The sequence below is a fragment of the Lupinus angustifolius genome, chromosome LG09 (genome assembly GCF_001865875.1).
Source record: "Lupinus angustifolius cultivar Tanjil chromosome LG09, LupAngTanjil_v1.0, whole genome shotgun sequence".
Lineage (NCBI taxonomy): Eukaryota > Viridiplantae > Streptophyta > Magnoliopsida > Fabales > Fabaceae > Lupinus > Lupinus angustifolius.
This window is the reverse complement of record NC_032017.1, coordinates 4194261-4207498: the sequence shown is the minus strand read 5'-3', so window position 1 is coordinate 4207498 and position 13238 is coordinate 4194261. Positions and strand designations below refer to the sequence as shown.

Sequence of the window (13238 nt, the reverse complement as noted above, 5' to 3'; positions counted from 1 at the left end):
GGTACAGTGGCAGATCATTATAGGGGCAGGTAGGGGCTCCTGCCCCCCTGAATTTTTACATACTGGAATATATTTTTTGTTCCACAAAATGTGTCAATCCATATGTTATTTGAAAAATAATTAATTATTAAACTTTTAAATTATAAAATATTTTTTAGTCAATCATAACAAGTAACACATAGAGTAATATATTTTTTGGAAAAACACATACACTCCATTTACCTAAGCCCAAACAATATTTTTATGAAGATACTCATTCGAGCTCACATATTTCTTTAATTTGTAGTTGATAAATAAATATAGTTCAATTTGTGTGTCCTTCTAAAAATTATACATAATTGATCTAATTCTTTTACATACTTAAATGATAATGTTGTTTATAATAGTAAGATTTCATTTGAATTCGAAACCATTTTACACATAACGAAAGAGATTGTGTATGAATTTTTTTGTTATTATCAATGGTATCTCTTACTTTCTGGGTAAGTAACTAATCTCTTTTGAAGTTTATGATTTTCTTCCTAGGGCCTTACACCACTAGACTAATATTTTGTTGATCAATTATATATCTATTGATATATATTATAAGAATTCATTTAATATTGATAATATATGTATTTTTGTCCAACAATTATATGTTATTGATTTTAATTAGCAAGAAAATATTAGTTTGAGATGTCAATTTCAATATTTTAGTCTTGATGTTGTTAGTCATTCAAGTTTCAAAAACTCTCAACCATATATTATTAGTCATATCTTGTTTTATCAAATTATTTATTTTATCTTAACTATTATGATTGAGCTAACATAAATAATTAAATATCATTTTCAAGAATATAAACAACCAAACAAAATTAGGTAGGAAGATAAAAGATGAATTTATTATACACAACATAGTGATTAATATTGGAAAGGAAATAATTGAAAATTTTACCATTAACTAACTCAATTTGAGTTACAAATTGTAATTAAATATTATTGCCCCTCCTAAAGTTTATATCAAGATCCGCCACTGGATGCTGACAATATCTCTCTAAGATATTTTCAACATAGCTATGTTGGGAGAGCCATAGTTTTCTTGCTCCATTATCCTTATGAATCTTCATCCCAAGAATCTTCCTAGCAGCCCATAAATCTTTCATGTCAAACTCCTTACCTAGCATGACTTTCAACCCATTGATATTACTCAAATGATTAGCAGCAATCAACATATATTCTCTTCTATTTATTATATGCTTTATTTGATTGTTTGTAGTCAACGTTGCGCAACGATCACTTCCATTGCACCAACATGAACCAACATCCTTTCACACTTATCCCTTCATATCTATTAATCTAATATAGACTTTATAATTGAATATATGTTGTTCTCTTTAATTCTGTCATACTTCAACTTCACTATCAATTTTGATATTACCTATTGGACTCGAGTGATCGAAGAATTCCATTGTTGTGGGACATATGAAGAGTATAGACTTTGAGATACTCTATTTTCAACCGAAACATTATGGGAGACATCATCTTGAATTAAAAGAAACGTTAAATTTAATTTGTTGAATTTATTTAAGTCTCACATTAGATATGATGGGAAATGAAATAATTTATAAGTAGAAAATGCTCATAAAACTAATAAAATTAGTGTTTTAAGGTTTTGGTTCAAGACATGATGTTTCAATTGTGATTATTCACTCTTCTCATGTCATGCCCCAAGTATGTGTTGTTATATATTCACTTTATATACCACATGCAAATGGCTATCTATCCCCATTCTACAGCATGCTTAAAATTATAAATAAATAAAACACACAAGTACAAAAATTGTGATTGGAATTAAAATTCCAAAGACTAATTGGATACCCAACAAAAGAAAATTAAAAATTGAGTTAGAAATATGGATTAATTAGTTAAAGAATCCAACGCCAAAACGGTAGGAGGTTGGGTGTTTCGCGTTCAGTGGGCTTCGAGCTGTTCCACACTTCACCTACTCTCTACACATTGAGAAGGGAGTGCCGTGTAAAAAACTAATAAATTTGGGGAGATTTGAGTAAGAGTGTAACCTAAAACGTAATTTGTAACACTAAGTCACCAAAATTAACTCTACAAAAAAAATCAAAGACTCTACCAAACAAAAGTCACCAACAATAAGATTGAAACAGTTACAAACAATGCATTCTTAATTAGCTTTTATGATCTAACAATTTCTTGTCTTGTTCCTTGTTGTTATTACTTACTATAATACGCTTGATGACTCGTTTTGAGTGCAACAAGGGAGAAGCTATGCTATGCTACCGTTGGAAAGATTAGAGAAATTGTTGATGGAATGTGATTTGAATGTTATGATTGTTTTAAAAGAAATGAAAATTATTAACATTGGGGGAATAAATTGTCCATGCTTAAGAAAGAATACGAAGACCATGAGAAAAATTATTCAATTTGTAAGTGACAAAAATTCAAATAGTAGTAAAAAGATTCAAAGAAAAATTATAACGAACAAAAATAATAGTTCTTAAATAAATTTAATGATAAAAAATCAGAATAAATCAAATTTTCATCTTTATAATTTTATAGTGACTTATAATAATTTGACTTTGATAGTTTTAAAATTTGTAGTTTTTTTAAAAAAAAAGTAGAACTTAAACAAATACAATGAATGTACAATAGTATGTGGTTAATCTAAACCTTAAGATTGGAAATGAGTACAACTAATAAAATAAACTCAATTTTTATACTAACAATATTTTTTTTACCTTTTTTGTTACGGAACTAATATCTTTTGAGATCCATGGTTGCTCCTTCCAACAAATGTCATCTCAAGAATTAAACTCTTACCTTTTAGTCATCATAAAAATCTAACATTTTGAAAAATAATTAATTATTAAACTTTTAAATTATAAAATATTTTTTAGTCAATCATAACAAGTAACACATAGAGTAATATATTTTTTGGAAAAACACATACACTCCATTTACCTAAGCCCAAACAATATTTTTATGAAGATACTCATTCGAGCTCACATATTTCTTTAATTTGTAGTTGATAAATAAATATAGTTCAATTTGTGTGTCCTTCTAAAAATTATACATAATTGATCTAATTCTTTTACATACTTAAATGATAATGTTGTTTATAATAGTAAGATTTCATTTGAATTCGAAACCATTTTACACATAACGAAAGAGATTGTGTATGAATTTTTTTGTTATTATCAATGGTATCTCTTACTTTCTGGGTAAGTAACTAATCTCTTTTGAAGTTTATGATTTTCTTCCTAGGGCCTTACACCACTAGACTAATATTTTGTTGATCAATTATATATCTATTGATATATATTATAAGAATTCATTTAATATTGATAATATATGTATTTTTGTCCAACAATTATGTTATTGATTTTAATTAGCAAGAAAATATTAGTTTGGGATGTAAATTTCAATATTTTAGTCTTGATGTTGTTAGTCATTCAAGTTTCAAAAACTCTCAACCATATATTATTAGTCATATCTTGTTTTATCAAATTATTTATTTTATCTTAACTATTATGATTGAGCTAACATAAATAATTAAATATCATTTTCAAGAATATAAACAACCAAACAAAATTAGGTAGGAAGATAAAAGATGAATTTATTATACACAACATAGTGATTAATATTGGAAAGGAAATAATTGAAAATTTTATCATTAACTAACTCAATTTGAGTTACAAATTGTAATTAAATATTATTGTTCATCCTAAAGTTTATATCAAGATTCGCCTCTATACATGTAGGTGGGGCGTGTCATAGTTTGAATCTTCGGCATGAGGTACTTCAATTATTAGGACATTGTTCAATGGAAGGAAAGGCCTCTTAGGTCTTATCAAGAGTTGCCTAGCAAATTTGACCAATCAAACTTTGGAAATAACAATTAAGTTGTGATTTGTTCATCATCCTTATTACATAGTTTTTCATTTTCTTCTTCTTCTTAAAAGTGTTATATTAGCAAGTGTCACAAAGACATCTCTTTAAAATCTTTATATGGAAATTATGCATTTAAAAATCTTAAAGTTGTGGATTTTAATGCATTCCTTGTTTTTATTATTTAAACAATATTGTTAAAACACTTATTAACATGATTCTTAAATATACTAAGAAAAAAATGTGTTATCAACTTACCTTTTAATTATATGTAGGAAATTTCATTATTATTGATGATTTTTATTTTCTGGGCATATTTCATATTTGAATTAGTAATGAATTTTATTGATTTTTATATATTTTGAATTAGTAATGACTATGTATTTTCTAAATAATAAATTAATGATTGTGTTTTTAATATATGGCGTTTTACATTTACATATATTCATATTATTTAATGCAGTTTGGTTGTTATATTTATATTGATCAATTGAATGTTATATGATTTGATTTTTATGGAGATCAACTTCTATAAATGTTTAATATGGATTTTTTTAAGAATTAAGGAATAAACTTTTGTCCTCAATAACCAAGATATATATTAATTTCATAACTAGCATGTTTTAATATAATTCATATTTCTTAAAAGAAATTAATATTAATATTTATAATATAGTTGATATTGTAATATCAATCAATACTTACTAAGCTCGCCACTATTGACATAAAATACTTATATGTATAATTGTTGCTCTGCTTTTACATTTTTAACTAAATCATTTCTTAATGATGTTTTTGAATAAGTTTTGAACAATAATTTTTAAAATTACACATGCTTTTCACTATTAGTGTAATTCTTATATATTGTTTGTGTAAATTTTTATATGATTAGAACATCATTCTCCATATATTAATACAAATATTTAAGAGTTCATAATAATTAACACACAAATGATAAAAGATGTGCTAACAATATAAAGAAAAATTACATACAATATTTCCTCTTTTAATATATGAATACACTTGAATTGAATAAAATCATTTTTAAAATCTTAGTTATGCACCAAAAATTTTCATGATTAAACAAAAAGGTGATGATACAATGATAACATATAAAATTTATAAATTATTAATATATACATTTTTTTCTCAATAATTAGTAAAAAATATGAAGTAAGATGAATGATTAATAATAATATCATGTACTCAATTTAATTATAATGAAGAAAAAGATAGAAGTTCCCATGCACATGGCACAGTTATTACAATGCTCCATTCATGGTATCACAATACATGACATTGACAATTTCTTCATGCACTAGTTTTATGCAAAAATCATTGACATGTTGCTTATTCCATAGAAGAGTAGAGCTACCCATGTTTAAATGCACTCATGCACGCATGATATGATAGGAGCAAGAATCATATGTCCCAAAAAGATCATGTCTCTATGTCTTTAACCAATAGTATTTCTTAAAATAATATAAAATATTAATTTATGTTTTTTATAAAAAAAATCTCAATTAAGTGACTTACTTTGATTGACTTGGTACATAATTAGGGACATCAATGAGCACATGAGATCTACATCCGATATACAGAAAAAAATGTATGCACTGGCCATGAAAGAGTTTTATATACTATTAGTCAATCATCTAATATTCATTATTTATTATCATTGACTTTTCAAAAAAGTAATATAAATGAATGATAAATAATATATTGATCGTGTATAAATCTTTACCCATAATTCATAGATATTATGCTCCATATCATATACTATGACTTCACATGAGGGAGAATCAGAAAGAATCACAGTAATACACCTAAATTGGTAGCTCTATCTCCATTAATTTAAACAACTTGGTGTTTGAAAGTTTATGTGAGACCTATTCATTTAATTATGAGTTAAGATTCTCTTCATTAATGAAAAAGCAAGTGATCATTTTTGTACTTATACATAAGGATAAAAATGTTATCTCACAATATTTTAAGGATAAAAATATTAAATTATATTACATTTTTTCTCTTATTTTAGGTACATTTTGCATCTCAATTAATGGAGAGGATGCTTAATGTTCAAAATTCTGCCACCATTCCTCACTATTCTTGTCTTCACAATTTAAGGAAATTCCCCCAGGCTACTATCACTTAGAGATTAAATGTATTTTAAAACTTCCAAACAATATTTTTAATTTGTATTTACATTACTTGTTTAAAGGTAAGACTTGACACAACAGTAAAATTATTTCCCTTGTGACATCAAAATCGTAAACTCAAATTTGACAGTCTCTTCACTTTTGTAAAGATAAGGCTGCATGTATTTACCTTGCTCAGACCATATTAGGTGGGATCCTGATGCCCCTTTTTATTTACATTACTTTTTTCCAAGTAATGCTTGCTCAGAATAATGTAAATTAAAAAGCAGAATGAAAAACAACAATTACATTGTGCAAAAAGAAACCATTATCTGAAACCAGTTATATCCATTATGAACTTCAAATCATACCAACCAACATAAAATCACATACTAAATTAACATTATTATTAACACCACCTCAAATAGTATGAAAAACAAAGATTATGATATAAGCAGTCACATTTTTTCTAAACAGAAGTACAAAATCAAACATCACCTCGCTAAAATCTAGCACTGCCATCTTCACAAAAATAAAAGCAATCATCTTACGCCGAAAAGTCACATTTTTAGAACACAACAACAACCAAGCCTTAATCTCACTAGGTGGGGGTCGATTACATAAATCGGATGAGGTCATATCACATTTTTAGAACAAAAGCTTAAAATCAAACTAAGTGGTAAGGATTGGTGGCAGGTAGTCAACTTTGCCTCCGAGAATGCGAGCCTTAGTGTCAGGAAAGAACTCAAATCCTGGCAGTTCTGTGATATCTCCTTCACTCGCAACCGCGATAGGATAGCGGAGCAAGTGGCCGGGAAGATCATGCTCAAGTGACTCACTAGAGTATAGATCCCAATACTTTTCAGCAATCTGGTTCACCTTACTAATACATTCTTCACTTTCGGGCCGGTCGAAGGACTCATGAAGCATGCCAAGGTGCTCATACCACAATGACATTCGGAAACCGTGGATTTGACCGCGTGCAGGCTGCCTAGCAGCCAAATGATACGGCTGATATGCGCCCATCGCAATCTCAGAGTCCCGAGCACCATCCATTGATCTTTGGTTGATGTTGGCAGATCCAATGATTATGTATTCATCATCAACTGTTAAGAATAGAAAATTGTAATTGTGATACTATTGATAACAAAAAATTATCCTTAATTACGGCTTCAAAATCCAAATGATTTGTATAAGTAAGATTGCTTTCACAAACTATACTAGTTTAGTTTTATGACTTACCTATCATCATCTTGGCATGTACATAAATCATGAAGCGTCGCGCCTCCTGTGCTCTATGATAATCTGAATCCTCTTCTGGTTTCTCTGAAGGCTCATACTCACCCTGTTTGTTCACTTCGCGATTTCCGAGGCAGAAGAATGTCAAATAGTTTCGAGGATCTTCATCACTTCCCTTAGCCTTGAGTGCTTGAACAACATCCTTGTACATCATCTCTAGTGTTCTCCTTTGCCAGTCCAATATTGCCTGAACTGATCCACTTTCCGGGACACCCTCTGGCCACATTGGGACTACAACATACACAGTGAACCTTTCCCCGGCTTCGATCTTACTAACAATCTTAAGTGAAAGTTCCTTTGGGATTAGATGCAAAGCACCAATGTCTTCAGGCTTGATATCATCTGCAGCCCAGGCAAAGGAGCTTCCGAGGAAATACTGATTTTCGATATAGATGAAGTTCTTCGCGCGCCGAATAGCATTAATATAACCATCTTGAATACTTCGATCAATGATATTATCCTTCCCACTAACTAGTCCAGCTCTTGCAGCATCTTCAGGGGTCTCTGGAAAGCCGAAAGCAGCACCTCCATCGATAGATCTAAATAACTGAACATTCCATGTCTCATGATCCTCAGGAAATGTCACAGGGGATGGGGGAATAAAGATATCTTCAAGCTCTCTAAGCGAAACGAGTATATCCTTCCCTCCTTGCTTCCTCCATCTCTGCTCGAAGTTAAACAAAACATCCCAAGCTATCGGTCCTTCAAGGCGAGAATGGATATCATGCCATGGTTCCCTAGGACCGCCTTTTTTTATATCTGCACCAGGAAAGTTAGGTTGATGAAAATCATCATGATGTGCTGTGTCGAGGGTTCGGAAAAGCGAGTGGAAAGCTGTATCATATCTTCCATCACAGAGGTCAATACCTCCAACAAAACTCACAATTCTTCGCCTATCCGACCCTCCATTAGGCAACTCACTATCCACTACCACAATTTTCTGATGATGAGTAAACATGGTAGATATTTCTAAATCCTGAACAATGCTACCGCCATCATCGGGATTGCGAGGGCATAAGACACAATGCACATCAGTGTCGTGGAAGAATTGCTCGGTTTCTTCGTCATGAGTGGCCATTAGTCCATCTTTTTTCAACAAACTAACCGATGTTCTATCATCCCAAACAAGCATCAGAACCCTGACGCCTTCACTAGCCTTTTTCTTAAGAAGCTCACCAAGTGTTATGTCTCCCCCTGGCTTCGGCCTCCTCGAATCCCTTATCAGCGAAATCTCAGTATACACAGACCAGCCAGTAATGTATATTAAGTGTTTTGCATTGGTGATTGCATCAAAAATATCCTCCCAACACCGATGAGGCTCATAAGTCTTGCCTCCAGAAAGTGGTATTTTCGGGACAAAGTTATCAGGCACATGAGCATCTTGGTAAAGAGTAACCTTGCATCCTTGTCTTTGCGAGAAGAAAGTATATGGAACTCCAGGAAATTTAGCACTTCTAATGCCTCGAGCCCAGCTGCGATCTTTCGTGATATCGAAATATTGCAGCTTCACATGGATCTTCGAACCCTCGTGTATTGGATTTTTATCCTTGTCCAAGAGTTCGACCCATCGATCTATTTCCTCGCCATCCAATACATCCTCGACAGGCACATATCCTCTTCCAATTAATGTCGCTCCAATAGGATTACCATTTTTGACAGTGAATATAATGTTTGAAGCCAAATGGCCACAATAAATGTGAAAAGACTCATACCATCTAGGATTATTTTCTTCATTTTCGATAATTCTAGTTCTTCCAACTCTTGCTTTCTCCAGATCAATAGTTGCATAGAGTTTAGTATCTCCTTTTCCAATACCAACTTTGTCCCCTATGTTTTCAATGATCTGTAGTAGAATAATGTATAAGGAATTAGCACTAAATGAGTCATTAATAATGAATAAGGAAAGTGAATGAGTAAAAGTGAAGCAATTGAATATTCTGTTTTCATCTTATGCATGTTAATATGATTGAATAATCCACAATTGAATGGATATGACTTGTCAAAAAAGTAATTCACAGATAGAATTCAAACAAAGGATTATAATCAAATGGCAGTACAAGAAAGAATAGCTTATGGCTAGTTGGCTGCAAATGTTAAAGAAATTAATCCAAAATGTTTCTTTTAGAAATCAGATCCGATCAATATTTTTTGTGTTTTTTCATACATTTGAATCCTAAGATCAAACTCGGGACCACATGTTTAAGGACTACATTGTTCTAACAACTAAATCTTAATCTCACTAGCTGGGGTAAGTTATATGAATCAACAATGAAAATCTTCAAATCCTCTAGTGTCCCTCCCTATATGCCCATTAAGATCGTCTCGACGTAAAAACATTTCTCCTAAAAGTATTGTCAGGACTACACCTTCCAAATCCTCCAAAATCTTTTTTTCTGATGTTTCACTAGTCCTACCTAACGTATCTAAATACTAATCACATTAAATGTATCTTCCTTTATTAGAAACTTTAGGAAAAGTACCATACCTCAAACCATAGAATCATCAATTATTATTAGTGATATGTAATTAAAGGAATCTCTGATCCATCAAAGGAAGAAACAAGACCCCACTTTATGGCTAATTGAATGCATCAAATTTCTTCAATTTAAAGAGATTTCAACACAAATATAAACACATACATACATTTCAAAATCAGAAATACTACTACTTAGTATCCACAATTTAATCTCCAAATTCAACATAGGTCCATATAATCAAAGAGCATAATTTTGTTTACCTTGCTAAAAAAATTACCACCACCACCACCATCCTCCTTGAGTCTATCCACCTCAAAGATAGTAGCATGGAGATTTCCATGAAGCAAAATTTGTGCCATATATCACCTAAAATGAAGAAAACCCATTTTAAATCAGATCAAATAAAACAATCAAAAATCACAGAAAGATTCAAACTTTAAGAGCATATCAAAGTCTACCAACTTTATAATTGAATTAAGAGAATATCATACAAAAGGGTGTGGAAATTGAAAAAAAGGTAAATATACTAACTTGGTTGGAGAATCTGAAGCAAAAGATAAAAAGAGAAAAAGGGTATGAGAGATATTCAAGATAGAAGCATTAACTATGGAGAACAAGGAGAGTAAGTAGAACTCTACTTTTAACAGGTGATGTAATAACACATGCACTTTATATATATTAGTTTTGGTCTCACTTTTAATCAAAGATTAAATACCAATTTCAGTTCACTAGCTTTTTCGATCTGTTTATCAATTTGGTTACTCCAAAATTGAAAAACCAAAAATGATCCTAAAATTTTTAAATATGGGTCAAATTAGTTATTTTTAGCATGTTTTTAAAATTTTGGTAAGGACTAATTTTATCTCAAAAATAATTAATTTGACCCACATCTAAATTTTTTGAATATCATTTTAGGTTTTTCAACTAATAAGGTCGAAAAACATGAGGACTAATAAGTAATTGCTCTTAATTAAATAAGTATCCTATAGCTGAATATTTCAATATAATGACCCACTACTTAAGAACGTGGCAAATCCGCGTGGGAATTTGATTTTTCTGCACTGAGATATTGAAAGTGGTGGATATGTGATTGAAAAAGAAGAGTTTATTAAGGAACCTTGTCATGATTCAAGTGGTGGATTTTCAATTGATTTCAGTATTATTAATGATTTAGATTTTGATAGTGACAAGTGGAAAATGATGAGAGATTTTTTATTGATATGACAAAGATGTTAAGATAACAATGTCAAAAACAGCAACTGTATTCTACAATAATGGAGGATGGAATATTGAATTACGTTGACTTCTAATGTTCATACCCATGATATTTGAAATCCTCCACATTTGACTTTGTTGTTAAAATGATGATAATCTCTTTCTTTTGTGAGTATTTTTTTGGTTTTTCACACGTATCCTCGCACTGGAGGCAATCCTGTCCGAACCGGGAACATTCACAGGTACGTATGGCTAACTCTCCCGGTGGGCATTTTTACATCCACAAGACTCGAACCTGATACCTTGCTTAAGGAGAATCAAACATGTACTACTTGAACCAACTTTTTCTGATTAATTAGAAAATATATATTTAAGTTTAAAAGTAATAGTAAAATATTTTTTTAATTAATCAAAAAAAGTAACACATAGAAGTAACACTTTTTGGGACAGAATATATGTTTCATCTTTCAGTGAATAATCTGGTTCCACCTTCATTTTTCATGATTGAGACCTTTAAAAGTTGAAGCCTTCAAAGCTTCTTCCTCATTATGTGAACAATATTTTGTTCGTGAATCAACAAAGAACTCTACAACTCATCAATTGGTAGTTCATCAATATTATTATATTCTTCTATAGAAAAATAAAAATTGTAGAATACTATCATAAATGAGGGAATATTACACTTTTATTATATTTACTAGGGTGCTACTCAATATAATAAATTTTATTAGATATTGTAATTTGTAGTTAAATTTATTCGATTAATATAATTATTAATTTTTAAATTAAACATTCAAAAAATTGAGTGACTTGCAGTTATTTTTATAGTGAAGGGTATGATTATGATGAAATCATTTAACAATTAAGCTACAAATAGACAATACAATAAATCAAAATAAAAGATAAACATAAAAACTGCCCAATAACCACTAAAGATAAATCCTAACTTGTCTACAAACAAATGTTTTCCATAAAAAAAATAGGTATTACAAAAGCAACAACTCTTTTCACTAGTCTTTTTCTTGCTTTAGATTAGTTGGAGTGTAAGCTAAAATAAGATTAAAATTATAAAAAAAGGTGGGAAAACTTTGCTATTTTTCATTGAGCATTTTCACCATCTATGATACAACTATCTCATCTAAGGGAGATAATATAGCTTTTTAAAACAAGAAAGAGATAATTAAATGTAATTAAATCACACCTAAGGAAATGTCACTATATTTGCTCTAAATTTTTTTAAGGATAAATAGTTAAATACAATTAGATACCTAGAATTCCATTTAAGGGTTACTTTAGAATAACAATATCAATTATTAAATATATCAACTAATTAAAGAACATGATTAATCAAATCATTTATTTAGTAACTAAATGGTCTTACTAGGAGGTTGTTGTATCTTCCAAATCAATAAAGGTTGAACCAAATGGTAATAAATTAGTTTATAGTCTACAATATTGTAAGTTCGAATTATGTTGTTAATCTAAGAACTTTGTTAGTGGATAATCTGAATGCACATTTTTAAGATCTCTTAAATTAGAAATTCCTAGCTTATCAAGTTATTAAATTATAACGTGGAGGCTGCGATGCTAAAAAGAATGGAGTCTAAAAGAAGTAAGGAGCATATCTGCTGTCCCATACTTTATGTCACTCAATGTGTCATGCGCTTATGATTGGTCAGAAAAATATTTAATAATTAAATTTGAACTTAAATATATTTTTCCTGACCAATCACAAACTTATGTCACAAAGTGTGAGACAACAGATATGTACCCATCAAATGATAGACACGTCAATTAGCTATGTTATGAGGGATTCAAGGTTTCCTACATTAAATATTCTAGAAGAATGAAAGATGAGTCATTCCCACCGTTTGGAAAAAAAAGACAAGACAAAGGTCTGTTTTTTATAAGAACAATAATGACTAAAAAACAAGTATTTTGCACTAACTACCAAACATGAATGCAGTACGAATACATATTTCATGTGTTAAATTATAATTTATCAAAAAAATATTTGATAATTATATTTTTAACTTAAATATATTTGTTTAATTAATTATAGTTTATAGTACATGAAGTAAGATATGTTATGGGATAAAAGATATGCTATCGTGAGTATTGTTAGTAATTGTAATCAATAGAGTTAGTTGAGTTAGTTTGTAGCTTCTAAATATAGCAAGTGGTTAAAGTTAGTTAATCTTGTTATAGAAAG

The 13238-nt window shown here is 30.0% G+C and overlaps 1 protein-coding gene across 1 annotated transcript; it reads right to left on the bottom strand.

The window, feature by feature from the left end:
* LOC109357128 (phospholipase D alpha 1-like) lies at positions 6464–10451 on the bottom strand. Its single transcript, XM_019600872.1, has 4 exons — positions 10343–10451; positions 10072–10177; positions 7278–9177; positions 6464–7141 (listed from the first exon to the last, which is right to left on the bottom strand). The coding sequence occupies exons 2-4, from the start codon at positions 10168–10170 to the stop codon at positions 6708–6710; spliced, it is 2433 nt and encodes an 810-aa protein (XP_019456417.1). The 5' UTR covers positions 10171–10177; positions 10343–10451; the 3' UTR covers positions 6464–6707.

Excerpts from the sequence above, each read along its gene's own strand:
- LOC109357128 (XM_019600872.1), bottom strand. The coding sequence starts at position 10,170 with ATGGCACAAATTTTGCTTCATGGAAATCTCCATGCTACTATCTTTGAG. Across the intron at positions 9,178-10,071 it reads GTGGTAATTTTTTTAGCAAG|ATCATTGAAAACATAGGGGA; the intron begins GTAAACAAAATT and ends ATTCTACTACAG. Across the intron at positions 7,142-7,277 it reads ACATGCCAAGATGATGATAG|TTGATGATGAATACATAATC; the intron begins GTAAGTCATAAA and ends TATTCTTAACAG.